General features: G+C 38.9%; 1 protein-coding gene and 1 long non-coding RNA gene across 2 annotated transcripts in view; one reads left to right on the forward strand and one right to left on the reverse strand.

Annotated features, from left to right (window-relative positions):
- The window catches only part of LOC132648756 (uncharacterized), a 60,889-nt gene that overhangs the window by 26,379 nt on the left and 14,622 nt on the right, over positions 1 to 19,888 (reverse strand). The gene's annotated exons all lie outside the window — the stretch shown is intronic.
- Positions 8,484 to 8,999, forward strand: LOC110562419 (large ribosomal subunit protein uL23-like). Its single transcript, XM_060370996.1, has one exon. The coding sequence runs from the start codon at positions 8,485 to 8,487 to the stop codon at positions 8,953 to 8,955; it is 471 nt and encodes a 156-aa protein (XP_060226979.1). The 5' UTR covers position 8,484; the 3' UTR covers positions 8,956 to 8,999.

Raw genomic sequence — 19,888 nt, forward strand, 5'->3', positions numbered from 1 at the left:
AATCTGAAACACTATGAAAAGATCAAACCTAGTAGGAATAGAGAATAATGGGAATAAAGAAAGGAGAAAAACCTCAGCTCAAAGGCCCAGAAAACATTTTCAACAAAATCATAGAAGAAAAATTTCCTAACTTAAAGAAGGAGATGCCTATAAAGATACAAGACACATACAGAACACCAAATATATTGGACTAGAAAAGAAAGTCCCCTTGCCATATAATGATCAAAACACTAAACAGACAGAACAAAGAAAGAATATTAAAAGCTGAAAGGGAAAAAGACCAAGTAACATATAAAGGCAGACCTATTAGAATTATGCCTGCCTTCCTAATTGAGATTCTAAAGGCCAGAGGGCCTGGACAGATGTGCTACAGACTCCAAGAGACCCCAGGTGCCAGCACAGACTACTATACCCAGAAAAGTTTAGATTGAGAAAGCATTTCTTTCCATGGATTGAGAAAATCAGATATTCCATGATAAAGCCAAATGGAAACACCATCTATCTACAAATCCAGCCCTACAGAAAGTTATAGGAGGGAAACTCCAACCTAAGAAGGCTAACTATAGTCATGAAAACAAAGGAAAACAATCTCACAACAGTCAAATAAAAAGAAGGGAAACACACACACACCACCACTGCCGCCGCCACCACCAACACTGCCATAAATAACAACAAAATGCCTGGAATCAATAATCAAGATGACATTTCAATACCTAACATCTACTCCCCAAACACAAGAGCACCCAAGTTGGTAAAAGAAACACTGCTACCACATAAAATCACATATTGACCCTATACACTGCTAATGGAAGACTTCAATACCCCACTCTCACCAATGGATAGGTCACCCAGATAAAAACTACATAGAGACATACTGGAGGTAACAGACATTATAAAGCAAATGAACTTAACAGATATTTGCAGAACATTTCACCCAAATACAAAAGAATATACATTCTTCTCTGCACCTCTTGGAACTTTCTTCAAAATTGAGCACATACTCAGACACACAAAAAAATTCTCAACAGATACAAGAAAATTGAAAAAACTCCCTGTATAATATCAGACTGTCATGGGTTAGAGCTAGATATTAACAACAGAAACTGCAGAAAGTATACAGACTCATAGTGGATCTGTAGGCTTGGAGAAGTAGGGAGAAATAAAGAGAGGGAAGCTGTAATCAGGATATATTGTGTGAGAAAATAATCTATCTTAAATAAAAGGAAAAATCCTGAAAACTTAAAAAATTGTCATTCAAATTTTATTCACTAAAATTATTTATAAATACATTTTATTATGTCAAACAATTCCTAAAAAAATATGTATACCTTTGACGATTCAGATAAGTGATTAATGGAGGACATTTGGAAGACAGAAATCAACAGAAACCACACTTATTATCTTACTTTGCTTTTTCATTGCTATGATAAAATAATGACCAAATGCAACTTGTGTAGAAAAGGATATATTATGTCTTATAGATTACATTCCGTCACTGAGGCTAGTCAGGGCAGGAACTAAAGCAAGATTCTGCAGAGAAACTTGAATCAGAAACCATCAGTGAGGAAAACAGCTCACTGGCTTACCTTCTGTGGCTCAATCAGCTTGATTTATTTTTTATGTAACCCAAGACCACCTGACGAGCTGTGGCCCCACCAACAGTGGGCCCTGCCTTCCCATACCAATATTTATTTAAGAAAAGGCCCCACTGAGTTGCCAACAGGGCACGCTGAAGGAGGCATTTAGTCAGTGGAGGACCTCTTTTCCCTATGGCCCTAGCTAATGTCAAGTTGACAACAAACAAACAAACAAAACCACCACCACAACACACACACACACACACACACCTGACAGGACACTTAGCACATACTATAATAATCAAAACTTGGAACAAGGATAGTCTTTACATGTTTTTAAAGCCAGAAAGATGACAGAGAAGTTTTATTTTTTAATCTAAATTTAAGTAATTCTAAGTTAAAATCTCATCTACTTGCTAGGTATATTTTAAGACTCTTGACTTCATTCCAAATTCCCCATGCTTTTCTTCTGATATGGAATCTAAGTGATTAATTATTTTTTTTCAGATAAATATAATTTTGTTACTATTTTTTTGCTGGAGAAAATGTACTGAAATCCAAAAGTAGTTTACATTCCCCAACTTAAGCCATAGTTGAGTTTTTCTCTCTCTGATATTTTTGACTGTTCATCTTGAGTCATGCTATAATATATACTATGCTACTAAAGAACCATTTTTATGGTAATTGAATCCTACAGTCTCCCAAAGGCAGGTATAGGAGAGCAGGAGGAGGAGAAAGAAAGAAAAAGAAGGAAGAATGAGGGGGAAGAAAGAAAGAAAGAAAGAAAGAAAGAAAGAAAGAGAGAAAGAGAGAGAAAAAGAAAGAAAAAAGAAAGATAAAAGAAAGGAGGAAAGGGGAAGATAGAAAACTTTAGGAACTACGAAATTGTGACTGTGAAAGTGATCACTTGTACTTTTCAAGCAGGGTGTTTTGGTCGGTTTGGGCCACCATACCACAACAACTAGCACACATGCATGCTTTCGTGTACACACGCACACATATACACCACACTTCGTTAATTAAGTAAAACTGAACAACTCACATCTAGTTCTCGCAGCTGGGAGCTGAGAATTCAGAGAGGTGTGAAAGATCTGAGGTCTGGTGAGGGCTGTGTCCTCACTCACAGGTGGCTCTCTTCTCTACCTTCCAAGGGGACAAGGGCAAGAGAGACATGGACCTAAGTCCTCACCTCCTAGAACCATCATATGAGAGTTAGGATTTCAACATATGAATGTGTGGTCAGGGCACAAGCAGATATCTGGTCCATGACTGAAGAAGTAAGGGGTAGCCCCCAAAGGCAGAAACCCATTTTTTTCTTTTTTAATTTTTATTAATTACAGTTTATTCACTTTGTATCCCACCTCCCACCTCCCCTCCCAATCCTACCCTCCTTCTCCCTTCTCCACCCATGTCCCTCCCCAAGTCCACTTAAGGGCGAGGTCCTCCTCCCCTTCACTGATCCTAGCCTATCAGGTCTCATCAGGAGTGGCTGCATTGTCTTCCTCTGTGATCTGGTAAGGCTGCTCTCCCCTCAGGGGGAGGTGATCAAAGAGCAGGCCAATCAGTTCATGTCAGAGACAGTCCCTGTTTCCATTACTATGGAGTCCACTTGGACACTGAGCTGCCCTGGGCTACATCTGTGCAGGGGTTCTAGGTTATCTCCATGAATGGTCCTTGGTTGGAGTATCAGTCTCATAAAAGACCCCTGGGCCCAGATTTTTTGGTTCTGTTGCTCTCCTGTCCAGGTCTTACTATCTCCCCCTTCTTTCATAAGATTCCCTGAACTCAGCCCAAAGTTTGCCTATAAGTCTCAGCATCTGCTCTGATATCCTGCAGGACAGATCCTTTCAGAGGCCCTCTATGGTAGGCTCCTGTCCTGTTCCTTGTTTTGTCCCTCTTCTGATGTCCATCCTTTTTGCCGTTCTGAATGGGAATTGAGCATCTTAGCCAGAGACCTCCTTCTTAATTAGTTTCTTTAGGTGTACAGATTTTAGTATGTTTATCCTTTATTATATACCTAATATCCACTTATGATATATGAGTATATACCCTATGTGTCTTTCTGCTTCTGGGATACCTCACTCAGGATGATCTTTCCAGTTCCCACCAATTATCAGCAAATTTCATGATTTCCTTTTTTTTTTCTTTTTTTTAATTTATTGCTGGGTAGTATTCCATTGTGTAGATGAACCAGTTTCTGTATCCATTCCTCTGTTGAGGAACATTTGGGTTGCTTCCAGGTTCTGCCTATTACAAATAAAGCTGCTACAAACATGGTTGAGCAAATGTCCTTATTGTGTACTTGAGCATCTTTTGGATGTATGCCTAGAAGTGGTATAGCTGGATCTTGAAGAAGCGCTATTCTTAATTGTCTAAGAAAGTGTCACATTGATTTCCAAAATGGTTGTACAAGTTTACATTTCTACCAGCAGCGGCAGAGGGCTCCCCTTTCTCCATATCCTCTCCAGCATGTGTTGTCACTTGAGTTTTTTATTTTAGCCATTCTGATGGGTGTAAGATCAAATCTCAGGGTTGTTTTGATTTGTATTTCCTTGATGACTAAAGACATTGAACATTTCGAAATGAAATACCAGAGAAAGGGAGCAGGGATTCAGATAGCAAAATAATGAGAAGATCCTTTTATCAATACAGGGAAGACTAAGAATGGATCCTGTGCAAATCTCGGGCCCCTGGAAACTGAACAAGGCTTGTTTGATTGAGTGAGCTCTCCATCTCTGGACATAAAAAGCCCAATGAAGTGGTTCCCAAGGACATACAGGCAAGACTGAGGAAAATGTTATCAAGATACTAAGAGGCAGGGCAAATTTTACCCAGAGGACCTGACTAAAACATTTGGACCAACCAGCTCTTAGCTCTGAATGAGAAGTATATCTTCAAATCTGTCCTTTTCCTAGAACCTTCATCTTACAGAGTAGAGTAAAAAGTGGTAAGGGAATACAGAAATCAGTCTGAAGCAGATTTCCACCATGGATGAGAATTTCTGGTCAGGAAATTCTGCCTCCTTTTCTCTCTACCCCCGCCCCCTCTCCCTTCCATTTCTTTCTTTATTCTTTCCTCTTTCTCTTTTTAAGCATGAGGTGAGATGAATGACAGATTTCGTGTGTTACGTAACTATTAAATTATGGAAGGAACCATTTTATTCTAGACAGGAATTGCTGGTGTTTCTTACTTGTGAATTTAAATGTGAATGACTGTTTTTGCTGATTAATTTCAGTCAATGGGTCTATGAGATAACTTAGGGGTTGCTTCTACTAAAAAGTATGAGGCATGAAGATATAGTGTGTAAAATACCCTAAAAGTGGTAATAAATGTGATGGTATAATATTAATATGATCTGTTTCCTACTTTCAAGGGATTTCAGTTGAAGAGAAAAAGATGAATAATCACCTAAAATGTAGAGACTTTCTCTCATACTGACTGTAAGAAACTGTGCATTCCAAGTCTAAAATCATATTCACTACTAATTATAATAAACACCATTTAGAAACCACATCATGGAAATGTTTTTCAATTCTTATTTTCTAAGAGATTTCTATCAGGAACATGGTTGAATATTATCGGGTGTTCTTTTTGCATCTCTTGATATAATCATGTGATTTTTCTACTTTAATAAATGTCTCAATATTGGAATTTTCTTTATTCCTGATATGAAACATACTTGCTTTCATAGATCTTTATTAGAGTTTTGAAGTAGTCTTATAACATGTGATTTAGAACATTGGCATATGCATTCATATGTTTCATTAGGCCAGATTAACTATAGCTAAGGATATACTTAGAAAGCAAATAGCACTTCCTTGTCTTAGAAACATTTGATGGAGACTTTCTTTTCCTTTTACTAAAATGATGGTTTTTGATGGGAACCAGATATATGGTAACAATTACAGTAGTCTCTCTCTTGCTCTCTCTTCTCTTTCACACACACACACACACACACACACACACACACACACGCGCGCGCGCGCATTTCATGGGCAATTCTGAATTGAAAGTTTACAAAATAAAAAGGTAACACTGGGTACAGGAAGAACTGTTGCAGAACTTCAGGAGTCAGGCTATTATGGCCTCTCCCTCGATCCTGCCTGTGCTCACCCCTGGAGTCCAGAGCCAAAACAGCTGCTGTCTCTACCCTCTGGACCCCTCAGAAGAAGCCCCCATGGTCCCTGCCTCGGTCCCAGTAACTGCCCTAATTGTAGCCTCCTCTGCCCCATGAACATCACAGTTTCTCCCCCTCTAAGAGTCTCCCGGGTCCCCTCCTGGGCCATCTGGCTTAGTGGCCTTACACTGGTTGCATTCATTTCTCCAAGACAGTTCCTGTTCTCATATGTAGCTTTAGAACACTTCCAGTTGCTGGTTCATTGTTGTCCTCCACCTTGGTGGGGATTTTCTTTAATCATCTAATCCTATTGCCTTTTTGGATGAAAATGTTTCTAGTTTTTTCTCACAAGTTTGATTCAGTCAGCAACTTACACTGAGCTTTTCTTTTCTTTTCTTTTTTAAATAACCTTCAAGTAACCATATGAGGTATAGCTAAACTGACATGGATTTTTATTTTTTAATAGCTGGTGTACTGAAGTTTGCATCTTTGTATCTTATAACTATTTCCTTTTTCTGAAGAATGTTTCTAGTCTTTAATTAATAGTCATACCATATAAAGAATTCATAAAGGAGAGTCAAGAAAACAAACAACCCAATTGAAAGGCTATGTGTTCTTGAGACTCTTTTCCTCTTATTGGGTTGCCTCATCCAGGTTCATTACAAGAACTTTTGCCTTGTCTTATTGTATCTTGTTTTGTTCTATCTGGCTGTTGTCTTTTAATGCCTGCTCTTTTCTGAGGAGGAAATGGAGGGGGAGTGGATGAGATGGGTGTATGGGGGGAGGGAGGGAGCCGGGATGAGTGGTGGGAGGAAAAACTGTGGTTGTGGTGGGGATGTATTGTATGAGAGAAGAATCTACTTTTAACAAAAAAATAAAAATAAAAAATGAAAACAGGCTATGTATCTAAACGAAGAGCTTTAAAAAGAAGAAATAAAATGGATAAAAAATACTTCAAAAAGTGTTAATCATCCTTAGAAATTATGGACATGCAAATTAAAACAACTTTGAGATTTAATCTTACCTCAGTCAGAATGGCTAAGATCAAGAGAATGCCTGACAACAAATGCTGGGGAGGATGCAGAGAAAGGGGAACCCTTGTTCTCTACTGGTGGAATTGTAAACTGGTGCAGCCACTCTGAAAATCAGTGTGGGCAATTCTTAAGAATCTAACAATAAATATGCCATATGACCCAGCTATACTACTCCTTGACATGTGCTCAAATAGCTCCATACTCTTTCTAGGTACTTGTTCAGCCATGTTTGCAATAGCTAGAAACAACCCAAATGTCCTTTAACTGATGGATAGATAATGAAAAATGTGGTACTCGTACACTATGGAATACATTCATCTGTAAAGAAAAACAAAATCATGAGATTTTTAAGAACATGGTTAGAACTAGAAAATATAGCCTGTGACCCCAAAAGATTGCTTGTTTTCTCTTATCTGTGATTCCTAGACACAAATCTTCAAGTGTGAGTATAGAATCTGGAGTAACTGCAGAGATTAGGAAAGTTAAAAGGGACCATGGTGAGGGGAAAGGAACTTTAAAGAGGGAAATACAGATCACAGATGCCATGAAGGGAGAAATGGAAAAGTGTGTGTGTGTGGGGGGGTGTTAAATGGTAATGGGGAACACGGGCAATACAGAGGGAAGGAGAAGGGATTAGTAACACTAATATGTTATTTTATGTTTATGTAAAAACAACATAGTGTATGTGTTTGTGTATGCAAATATATGTAGTTAAGTAGATATTAACCACTAGAAGTCCATTGCATCTGGAGTCAGGAAGCAGAGAGAGACAAATGCCAGAGCACAACTTCATTCATTTATCCTTCTGCTCAGCTCAGGACCTTGGGCTTGGGCTATGGCACAGTGCCTTCCACATTTAAGGTAGATCTTCCTGCTTCAATTAACCAAATCTAGAAATTCCTCCAAAGATGGAGATGATTACAGAAAGCAATAACTGGTCAAAATGCATAAAACATACTGTACAGACTGAGCAAATTGTATTTAGAAATATATATATATACAATATACACATGTATATTACATACATACACATATATGTTACAACAATTAATTATAAAGTAGGCCATGAATCTAAAAGAGAGTGAAGAGGGGTATACGGTAGGGTTTGGAAGTGTCTTAGCTATGGTTTCTATTGTTGTGAAGTGACACCATGACCATGACAACCCTTATAAGGGTAAACATTTAATTGGGGATTGTTTACAGTGCAGAGGTTTAGTCCATTATTGTCATGGCAGAAGGCAAGAGAGTTTTACATCTTGATCAGCAGGCCGCAGAGAGAGAGAGAGAGAGAGAGAGAGAGAGAGAACCCAGCTCCCAATGACACACATCCTCCAGCTAGGCCACACCTACTCCAACAAGGCCACATGTCCTAACTCTTTTCAAATAATGGCAGTCCCTGAGAGCCTATGGAGGTCATTTTCATTAAAACAACCACAAGAGGGAAGAAAAATAATGGGGAAATGATGTAACTATAATTACAAAAAAATTAAAAAGTAAAGAAAAAAATTAAGTGTAGAGAACAACTGACTGCGGGGAGCCGAGGCCCCGTAGATATATCGACAACACAAGTGCTACACCTAATGCACAAGGGGCAATGTGGAAGAGGGAGCAGAAAACTGCAAGAGCCAGAGGATCAGCATGCCTACTGCAAGACTGTGTCTATATGTATATAACAGGAAAGCCAAGCCCAAGAAATCTCAACAATATGACTGTCTAAACAAGACCAGCAAGTGACTGATCAATATAAAAACAGAGGATGGCGCCGAAAGCGAAGAAGGAAGCTCCTGCCCCTCCCAAAGCCGAGGCCAAAGCGAAGGCCTTGAAAGCTAAGAAGGCAGTGCTGAAAGGCGTCCACAGCCACAAAAAGAAGAAGATCCGCACGTCACCCACCTTCCGGCGGCCCAAGACCCTGCGGCTCCGGAGAAAGCCCAAATACCCTCGAAAGAGTGCACCCAGGAGAAACAAGCTGGACCACTATGCCATCATCAAATTCCCCCTAACCACCGAGTCAGCCATGAAGAAGATAGAGGACAACAACACACTCGTGTTCATTGTGGATGTCAAGGCCAACAAGCACCAGATCAAACAAGCCGTGAAGAAACTCTATGACATTGATGTGGCCAAAGTCAATACCCTGATAAGGCCTGATGGAGAGAAGAAGGCATACGTTCGGTTGGCTGCTGATTACGATGCTCTGGATGTTGCCAACAAGATTGGGATCATCTAAACTGAGTCCAGCTGTTTAACTCTAAATATATATACATTTTTTTTCCACCATAAAAAAAAATATATATATATATAAAAACAGAGAAGGGAGAAATCCTTTCTACAAGGCCCTACCCCTAGACAAAGAGCTACAAACAATTGAAGGCTGCAGAGAGAGGGAGAATCAGCCTTGTCCAGAGAATCAGTCATCCTGGTTGGTTATCCAGTCCTGAGTGGTTACCCATAAATACAAATGCATATGAGCAACACTAAACAGACTCAGCAGGTTGCATGTATGTATTTATATGTATGTATACATGTAACAATTCAAGAGATAAGGATGATGATAAGAGATAATACCAGAAAGTGAAAGGAGGGTTTGGAGATAGAAGAGAAACAGTAGGAGGGGGGAGTAGACTATGGTAATAGGGAATTAAAAATTACCAGAATGTGCTATATACATGTATGAAATGTCATAATGAAACCCATTAACCTGAACAATTAATACATGCTAATAAAAATTAGAAAAACACTAGCATAAATTATGTATTAATAGCCAACAAGAAAAAAAGGATTTTTTTTCCGATCAGTCCAGAAGGCATTATGTCCTATTAATGTCATTATAGGAGCCGTTCTTTTGTAACTTTGTTTAATCCTAATCACCTCTAAGTATCATTAACAGATACATCTGAGGATTAAGTTTCCAGCATATAAACTTTGTGTGGGACATATTAAAACCATATTAGTCTGTGTCTAGACAGATTTGGATAGCCACCAATTTAACTGTGTTAATTTGCTTACTGCACAAATATCTCAATTTCTCCAATCATAAGGTGAACTAAATTTGAAAAAGTAAGTCATCCAGGTTTAGTGCACGTTGGCCACCAGTAATATTAGCATAAAAATGAAACTTCTGAGGTATACAACAAACTATAACATGAACAAATATACAAAGGAACTATGGAGGCCAACCAACTGTCAAAGTGAGATTCTTGTCTATTGAATCATAAGTTCCACACAGAGAGAAGGAATTATACATTTTAACTTTATCCAAGATGATGACTCTATGTTGCTTATGTGGTGTGTTTCTCATTAGGTCCTGCCTAACCTGCGGGAGACATACAAGATGGAGGACAGGTAGCCATGAGCAACTTGGCTGTGCAGTCTGAAGCTCAGGCAAGAACATCCTCACTCAGAGCCTGGAGCATGGGCGGGGAAGGTGGGAGGTTAGATAGTTTTCTCCTTGCTGATACAAGAATGCCTGAAAAAAGCAACTTAAGAAAGGCAGGTTGCAGTTCAAGGTTACAGTCCATCATGATGAGGAAGCCATGATGGGAGGAACGAGATTGTGGGTCCATTGCACCTGCAGTCAGGAAGCAGGGAGAGGTGAATGTTAGAGTGCAACTTCATTCTGTCAGGAGCCACTCCACTAAAGGAGCTTTCATTAGGCATGTGGGCCTTCTGGAAAGGGGTCTGGTATTTTGCAAGGTCTGTACCATGATACACCCCAGAATTGCTTCCAGTCTCTGACACGCATTCTTTGTGCACTGCTTCATCTCTCTATAGTCTGGTGTGGTGTGAATCATCCTTTTCTGGGTATTTACTGCTGCTCAGATGAATTTATTCCTGATTATGGAATTCCTGACTTAATTCAAACAATTTTAAAAGTTAAATTGTTTTAGAACTTCTTAAACAAGTTTAGAAAAAAAAGTGTTTGGCTGCAATAAATACCTTTTTGGACCTCTATATGCCTCACTAGGAAACAGGCTTAAGGCAGATTTGTAGCCTCAGATAGCCTTCACTCACAAATCCTGTATACACAATAATTATAGGCAAGTTTGTTTAAACTTCCCATGAACCCAAATTATGTCCTTATATACAAACTTTTATTTTGTAATTCCTTATACCTTGTCACATTATGGCATCATATACTGTCATTTTAAATTTATTTTGTTTCTTGGAAAGACAGATTATTGCCCCAAATATAGCCAAAAACAAAAACAAACAAACAAACAAAACACAAACAAAAAAACATGTAGCCAGGTCAGTCATAATTGAAAAGACATAAATTCTTAGAACTTTTAGACCCTTTTAGCCTTTAGATCTTGTCAACCTTCATCACTCTGAACTCACTATGAATTTATGTAATGGATACATAGATAAGAAATGTTTAGTTTTAAAACATATAACCTGTTGTATTTTGGAATTCATCTGTTTTTGTGATTAATTGCCTTTTTGACTATGAGGTAATTCCTTTTCTGGGAGCTTTGGCTCAGAGATAAGAAGATGATACAATAAACAGTGGCAGGACACACACACACACAGACACCACTGGCAGAAGTCTGGTGGTGGAAGCCCATTGAATGAAAGCTGGCTGGAATTCGCTTCATCCATGAGTTGTAAATATGCATACAGATATGTGTTTACGTGTAAATATGTCTGTCTGCTTTTTGTATATATTTTATATGAATGTATGTAAACTGTATGTTTATCATCCATTGAATGTGTGTATGAATATATACAGGTCTATATGTCTGATTGTTTATCTACATGCATGTATGGGCTGATGTTATGGACTGGCAGCATAAGCTTGCTGCTGCTTCTGCAGAGGAACACTAGCTAAAATCAATATCATGTCATATGTTAGTTTGTGGGAAGTTTTGAAGTTAAAATTTTTAACTTCATCCACCTATTTCCCTTGAGCATATGTGCATGAATGGTCTTTGCTTACTTTCTCCCTCTTTTCTTTTTCTTACTGATTTAGAAACAAGTTAACTGCATTCAGAATCTAATTATCAGCCTAGGGCAATCAGGAAAAGTTCATTTTAGCCTGAGAGGGCCTTGTGGGCAACCTACCCCTGAGCAGGAGCTGTTCTCAGATCAGAGAGCCCCCTTTTCACAACTCCTTGCAGTTTTGGCTAGAAGCCTTTTCTACAGTCCTGGCTTCAGGGAAAGGAAAAAAAAGAAAAAAAAAAAAAAGGTGACCAGCTACAGCTTTCCTAGACCTAGAAAAGGAATTCTTGGCTTCCTCTCTTCTTTTCCCTTTCAATCATCTTTCATGATCGGTTGCTGATTGATTGCCTGAGCCATCAGCTCGGAGACCCAAGAGATAAAACAAAAAGAGGAACTCTGCATCCCATCCCAACTCCTACCCCGGACCCTAGAACCTTGCCAAAATAGAGAGAGACTTTGGCAATTGGACACTAGAAGACCTTAACATCATTCATTTATCCTTCTGTTCAGATCAGGACGTTGGGCTGTATGGCACAGCGCCTTCCACACTTAAGGTGGATCTTCAATTAACCAAATCTAGAATTTTCCTCCAAAGACATTCCTAGTGCTTTGTTTTCATAGCAGTTCTAAATCTTAATCACCGGTGTGCATTGCTTTGAGTCTGGGCTCTGCCACCTGCTGGCTGTGTGACAGGCTCTCGTATCCCACCTGCTCTGTAATTTGTAGATAGCAATAGTAGCCATGTAACAAGGTTAACACAAGAATTTAAGGACCAAAAATAGAATCCACAAAATCCTAGTTGTTCATTAGCTATGATATAATAGCCTCTGGAACTACGTGGGAGAGAGAGTGAGATGGTACTGTGTTCTGTTATTGAACAAACTGTTCAGGGGTTTGCTGCATTCTACAAGTAAAGAGCTGCCTTTGGTGCTAAAATAAGAATCCTGTTTGATATGGTGAAGACATGATGCAACTGCTGCTCTCAAATGGCTCTTAATGCGAGGCCATCTTGTGTGTGATTAGAAACCTGATTAAGGGATTTCAGGTCTTTGCACTCTTCTTGGGAGTTTCAAACCCAGAGAAATTCATGATACTTTTTACCCAGAGTGTCAGCTGCAAACAAAACCAGCAGCTTCAGGAGAGAAAATTAGAATGAAGTGAGCATCTCTTCAGACTTTCATCACAGTTACAGGAGAGAACAAAATGTTAGCATCGTAAACAGAATGATGACTCATGATAATACGGCTCCCAAAAATATAGTCGTGAGAAACAAATACTAGATGTAAGAAATCACATACTAGCTTCAGTGTAACAAGAGATCATGTTCTTTTTCTGGTCTTTGATTAAACTGCCTGTCATTCCATATTTGTGCTAACTCTACTCCTTTTTGGGACATCCCAGTATTTTTTTTTATTCTTTATCCTCCCCTTCCCCTTCCCCCTTCTCATTTGAGAATAAAATGTTCTTTAACTGGAGGAAGAATAGACCAAAAAAACAAAAGCAACAAACCTGTTTAAGTGAGTTACAACCTGAGAAGTGCCGGTGGGCAGCTCATAATAAAATAAAAGCATTACTACTGCTAAAGCATCAGAGTATTCTTTTAAGGCAGGATGCACTGTGCATTTTGTGGTTAAAAAAAAAAAAAAAAAACAAAAACAACTTGTACAACTTATTTCTGACCTGCTGACTCACCTGAATTTTAGTGCCTCTAGATAATGTCGGATTTTCTCTTCTGAAAGAGAACATCCCAGATATAGACACAAATTAAGGTGATCTAGTCATGGCCCTCATACTTCTTATAACACCCCAGTCATTGTCACCTAGGTACGATGCTGCCCCGTCTAGTTGTTTATTATTCCTTTGATGAAGTGATGAAGTAAGTTTGGGATTATGCATTGTCAGGTATCTCCTGTCTCAGTAAAAATCAAAGGGTCAAGCTCAAAGCATTCACTTGGGGAGTCCTCATGGCTCAGCTAAGGCTTGCTGAAAAGCTTGGAGAGGATATGTTCTAAAGGAGACCATTGTTTGGCTAATGTCAAGTGAAGGTGACCGCTGCTAATGAATAAAGGAAACTCATTAGTTCTGTACACGGTTGACACACATTTACATCCATGCACATTCTAGAACCCTTACAGAAACCTGAGGGAAAGAGCAGGTTTGTGATTAATGAACCCTCCCTCTGTAATTCTCAACACATCTTACAACTTCAAATAGTAAAGACAGCGGTGTTTTGAGGCAGAAACAATTCTCATAGGTTGTGTACGCTCTTCAGCTTTCACATAAAGAGAAGGCTTAGGTGTATGAAGTCATGGGCATCAACAAATATTGGTTCTTTATTAGATTTATAGGAAAGTCAATTTTTTTATAGGTATAAATCTTTTGTGATTTCATCCACAGCTCAAATGTATAGTTATATTGGTTTGACAAATTCAGGAGTGTGCAACTTCTGGCCCAGGGACATAGGTAGCCCGCACTTGTTTTTGTAAATTACTATTGGGATATATCATACATGGAATAGAGAGCACAAAATCATTACCGCTTGATCCTTTACCAAAAATACTAGGGGATCTCTAGGTTAGTTCATAATGTTTTCATGATCTTTGAAAGTTTCCCAAGTTTCTTTATGGATGTGCACATAATCTGTCTTGAGGGAAGAGGACAGCCATGTAGCTTCTGATGACTAAGGGACTCCTCAGTGGTTTTACACTCTGACCTGCCTGCTTACCCATCCAAGCAATGTTTCTCTTTCCTTCGTGTCTTTCCGAACTCAAAAGATAAGGCTATTTTTTTTTTTTTGCAGCAATTATTTTAAGTGCTTGTGTTTCCTCTATGTTGCTGAGGAACATGAGGGAGTAAGACTGATGCTAAATTATTATTATTTTTTCTTTTTTTGTTTTATTATTATTATTATTATTATTATTATTATTATTATTTTATCAGTTACATTTTATTAACTCTGTATCCCAGCCGTGTCCCGATCCCTCATTCCCTCCCAGTCCCTCCCTCCCTCCCTCATCTCCACCATGCCCCTTTCCAAGTCCACTGATAGGGGGGACCTTCTCCCCATTCATCTGATCCTGTTTTATCAATCTTCAGGACTGGCTGCAAAGCCCTCCTCTGTGGCCTAACAGGACTGCTCCTCCCTTCGGGGGTGGGGAGACCAAAGAGCCAGTCATTGAGTTCCTGTTAGAAATAGTCCCTGTTCCCCTCACTTTGGGAAAACAATTGGTTACTGAGCTACCACAGGCTACATCTGAGTGGAGGTTCTAGGTTATATCCATACATGATCCTTGGTTGAATGTCAGTCTCAGAAAAGACCCTGTGCCCAGATATATTTGGTCCTTGTGGAGCTCCTATCCTTTCCCCATCAGACTAACTCCCCTTCTTTCTTATGATTCCCTGTACTCTGCCAAAGGTTTGGTCATGAGTCTTTGCTTTGAAAACACTGCTAGTTAGTCTTTCAGATGCGCTCAGTAGACTCCTGTCATACGTTCAATGCACATCCCATTTGTCTTTCTAAACGAGGATTGATCATCTTACCCCATGTCCGCTCAATTGATTATCTTTTTTAGGTGTATAGATTTCATTATGTTTATCATATCATATAGGTCTATATAAGTGAGTATATCCCATGTTTGTCTTTCTCCTTCTGGGATATTTCACTCAGAATGATCTTTTCTAGATCCCACCATTTGCCTGCAAATGTCATGACTTCCTCCTTTTTGATTGCTGAGTAGTATTCCATTGTGTAAAAATACCACAATTTCTGTACCCATTCCTCCGTTGATGGACATCTGGGTTGTTTCCAGGTTCTGGCTATTACACATAAAGCTGCTATAAACATGGTTGAGCAAGTATCCCTTTTGTGTACTTGAACGAACTTTGGGTATATACCTAGCAGTGGTATAGCTGGGTCTTGAGGAAGCACTATTCCTAATTGTCTTAGAAAGCGCCAGATAGCTTTCCAGAGTGGTTGTACCAGTTTACATTCCCACCAGCAGTGGAAGAGGGTTCCCCTTTCTCCACAACCTCTCCAGCATGTGTTGTCGCTTTTCATGAGTTTTTCATCTTGGCCATTCTGATGGGTGTAAGGTGATATCTCAGGGTCGTTTTGATTTGCATTTCCCTGATGGCTAATGAGGATGAGCATTTCTTTAAGTGTTTTTCTGCCATTTGATGTTCCTCTGTCGAGAATTCTCTGTTTAGCTCTGTTCCCCATTTTTTAATTGGATTACTTGGTTTGCTGCTTTTCAGCTTCTTTAGTTCTTTGTATATACTGGATATTAGTCCTCTGTCAGATAAAGGGTTAGTGAAGATTCTTTCCTAATCTGTAGGCAGTCATTTTGTTTTGATGACGGTGTCCTTTGCTTTACAGAAACTTTTCAGTTTCATGAGGTCCCATTTATTGATTTTTGCTCTTAGAGCCTGTGCTGTTGGTGTTCTGTTCAGGAAGTTGTCTCCTGTGCCAATGAGTTCTAGGCTGTTCCCCACTTTTTTTTCCAATTGATTTAGGGTATCTGGTTTTATGTTGAGGTCCTTGATCCACTTTGACTTTAGTTTTGTGCAGGGTGATAAATATGGATCTATTTTCATTTTTCTGCATGTAGACATCTCATTGGTCCAGCACCATTTGTTGAAGATGCTGTCTTTTTTCCATTGAATGGATTTGGCTTCTTTGTCAAATATGGAGTATTCATAGGTGTGTGGATTTATTTCTGGGTCTTCTATGCAGTTCCATTGATCCTCCTTTCTGTTTCTATGCCAATACCATGCAGTTTTTATTACTGTTGCCCTGTAGTACAGCTTGAGATCAGGGATGGAGATACCTCCAGATGATCTATTGTTGTACAGGATCGTTTTGGAGATTCTGGGTTTTTTGTTTCTCCATATGAAGCTGAGAATCTTTTTTTCAAGGTCTGTAAAGAATTGAGTTGGTATTTTGATGGGAATTGCATTGAATCTGTAGATTGCTTTTGGCAGGATGGCCATTTTCACAATGTTAATCCTACCAATCCATGAGCACGGGAGATCTTTCCATCTTCTGATATCTTCTTCAATTTCTTTCTTCAGAGACTTGAAGTTTTTCTCAAACAGGTCTTTCACTTGGTTAGAGTCACACCAAGGTACTTTATGTTATTAGTGGCTATTGTGAAGGGTGTTGTTTCCCTAATTTCTTTCTCAGCCTTTTTGTCTTTGGTATATAGGAGGGCTTCTGATTTTTTTGAGTTGATTTTGTATCCTGCCACTTTGCTGAAGGTGTTTATCAGCTGAAGGAGTTCTCTGGTTGAATTTTTGGGGTTGCTCATGTATACTATCATATCAGACTGATGCTAAATTAAATTGGGCAAAGTCTTTCAGTGTTCCCAAAGCTGAAAGAGTGTGTGATGTGTGCAAAGACACAAGGGAAGCAATGCATCCTCCCTCACAGCACCTTAAATTAAGAATAACAGTAACCACTAACAAAGTTAATTAATTATTATTTAACACAACCTGAGAAAGAACAGGAAGTGAAAGCCTGTGGTATGACTTGATCAGACAGCATAGACAGTAACAATGAAATGTATTTTTCAAATAATTAATCAATTAATTAACTTTACATCCCAATCATAGTCTCCTCCCTCCTCTTCTCCTGTTCCCACCATCTTTCCCTCTTCCCTGTATCTCTCTTCCCTCCTCATCAGAAAAGGGGAGCCCCCTCCACCTATCTATCCCAAAACATCAAGTCATATCAGGACTGAGTGCATCCTTTACCACCATGGCCTGACAAGGTAGCCTTCCAGGGGAAAATGATCGAAAGCATGCAAGAAAGTCCATGTCAGAGGCAGCGCCTACTCCTCTTGCTAGAGAACCCACATGAAGACCAAGTTGTCCATCGTGTACATATGCATAGGGGGCCTATGTCTAGTCCATGCATGGTCCTTGGTTGGAGCATCAGTATCTGCAAGTCCCTCTTGTGCCCAGGTTAGTTGGCTCTGTTGGTTTTCCTGTACAGACTCTGTTTCCTCTGGGTCCTTCTATCCTTCTTCCCACTCTTCCTCAAGGCTCCCTTTGCTCCACCTAATGTTTGGCTGTAAGACTTAGCATCTGTTTCAATCCACTGCTAGGTGGTTTAAAAGATAAGATTTAGTTTTCCTGATGAGACAGACATGGTGGCTGGCACATGTCATACCAGCACTGGGGAGTCTGAGCCAGGAGTTCTAGTTTAAGGCCAGCTTGGGTAATTTTGCAAATTCCTCTTTCAAAATAAAAAGAAAAGAAGGGCTAAAAATCACAGTGGTAGGTAGAGCCCTGAGTTCAGTTCCCCGTAGCTTGCCTCTTCAGGTTTTATTTTTACCTTTGCTTTGAAATTTTCTTTTAAAATAGTGTGACAGCACAACTGCAGTTAATTGGCATTATTTAGTAGACAGGATTTTATAGCAGATTGGGAAATCTTTCTGTGTCCTGTGTCACAGTTTATATATTTCTCAAAGGACAGACAGTTGGGTTGTATGTTAGGTGTTTTTCTCTGTGACAAAATGCCTGAGATAAACAGGTTAAAAGGAAGAAAGGGTTATTTTATTTCACTGTGTCAGAAATTTCAGTCCATGCTTGTTTGGCCTTGTTACTCTGGGTATGTGATGAGGCTGAACATTATACTTAAGACTGGAGCAAGACTGAGCAACTCCTAGCAGCTGGGAAGGGAAAAAGAAAAGGGACCAGAGTTCTTGTACATTCATCAAGGCACATGCCCAATGAGATGCAGCTCTAATTAGGCACCTTTTAGAGTTTCCAACAGTGCCTGGTTTTACAATTGGTGGGAACCAAGTCTCCAACACATGAGCTTTTGGGGACACAAAGATCGACAACATGAAAATTTTGTTTACCAGAGCTGTTGAATGAATGCGTCCCTTATCTAGAGCAAATATTGTCTTACGGCAAGGTAATGTTTAGTGTATAAGACACTGCCAAACTATTTTCTGAATGACTGTACTGCCTACATATCAAGGAATACAGGGGACACATCTCAACATAATAAAGACAATATACAGCCCAAATCAAGCAAATGGAGAAAACTTCAAGGCATTTCCAATCAAACCAAGAAAAAGTCAAGAGCATCTATTTTCTCTCTCCTGTTCAATATAGTATTTGAAGTCTTAGCCAGAGTGGTAAGACATGTGAAGATCAAGGGGATACAAATAAAAAAAGAAAAAAGTCAAAGTTTATTTATTGGCAGATGATTACATGATTATAGATGATCACATGATTCTCTCTGTAGAAGACCATAGAGTCTCCACCAGAAAATTCCTACAGGGCTAAACACATTCAGAAAGGTATCAGGATACAAAAATTGCTCAAAGAATCAGTAGCCTTCCCATGTATTCAGAAAGAAATCAGGGAAATAATACTAGTCTCAATAGCCTTTAAAAATATCTTGGAATAAATCTATCCAAGGAAATAAAAGACTTGTACAACACAACTTTAATATACTGGAGAAAATTTAAGAAGATAATGAAGACAGAAAGATATCCCATGCTTATAGAGTAGTAGGATCAACATTGTGAAAAATGACCAGTTTACCAAAAGCAATCTACATATTCAAATCACAATGCAAATCCTCACAGAAATTGAAAAGAATAATCAAATTATATGGAAACACAAAAGACCCAAGGATAGCCAAAATAATCCCTAACAATGAAATAACTACTGGAGGTATCACCATTCCTATACTATACCTGTATAGTATAGGTTATACTATACAGCTCTAATAATAAAAGTAGTATGGTACAGACATAAAAATAGACGAGACTGGAATTGAGGACCCAACTGATTTTTCACAAAGAGGCAATAATACACATTGGAGAAAAGACACCATTGTTAATTTTTTTTTATTTTGGCATTTTTGGTATGGGTGAAATGACATCTCACCATAATTTTTACAATGTTGAGTATATTTTCATGCACATATATGAAAATTATTTGTTAAGTTCATTAATTATACAATTTTTCCATCCATTCAAAAACTAATTGTTTGTCATGTTGATAAGTTGGAAGCGTCTTTTTTTTTTTTTCCTCCAGTTGTTAAATACATGACTTGCAAATATTCTTCTCAGTTTATGGCTGACCTGCATCTCTTCGTAGTCTTTGGAAGGTTTTATAGTTTGATGAAATCCCATCTATCATTTGTGGGTTCTTTCTCTGCTCCCTGAATTGTATCTCTACTATCATAGCTACGAATTCCTTGC

The sequence above is a fragment of the Meriones unguiculatus genome, chromosome 17 (genome assembly GCF_030254825.1).
Source record: "Meriones unguiculatus strain TT.TT164.6M chromosome 17, Bangor_MerUng_6.1, whole genome shotgun sequence".
In the NCBI taxonomy this organism is placed as follows: domain Eukaryota; kingdom Metazoa; phylum Chordata; class Mammalia; order Rodentia; family Muridae; genus Meriones; species Meriones unguiculatus.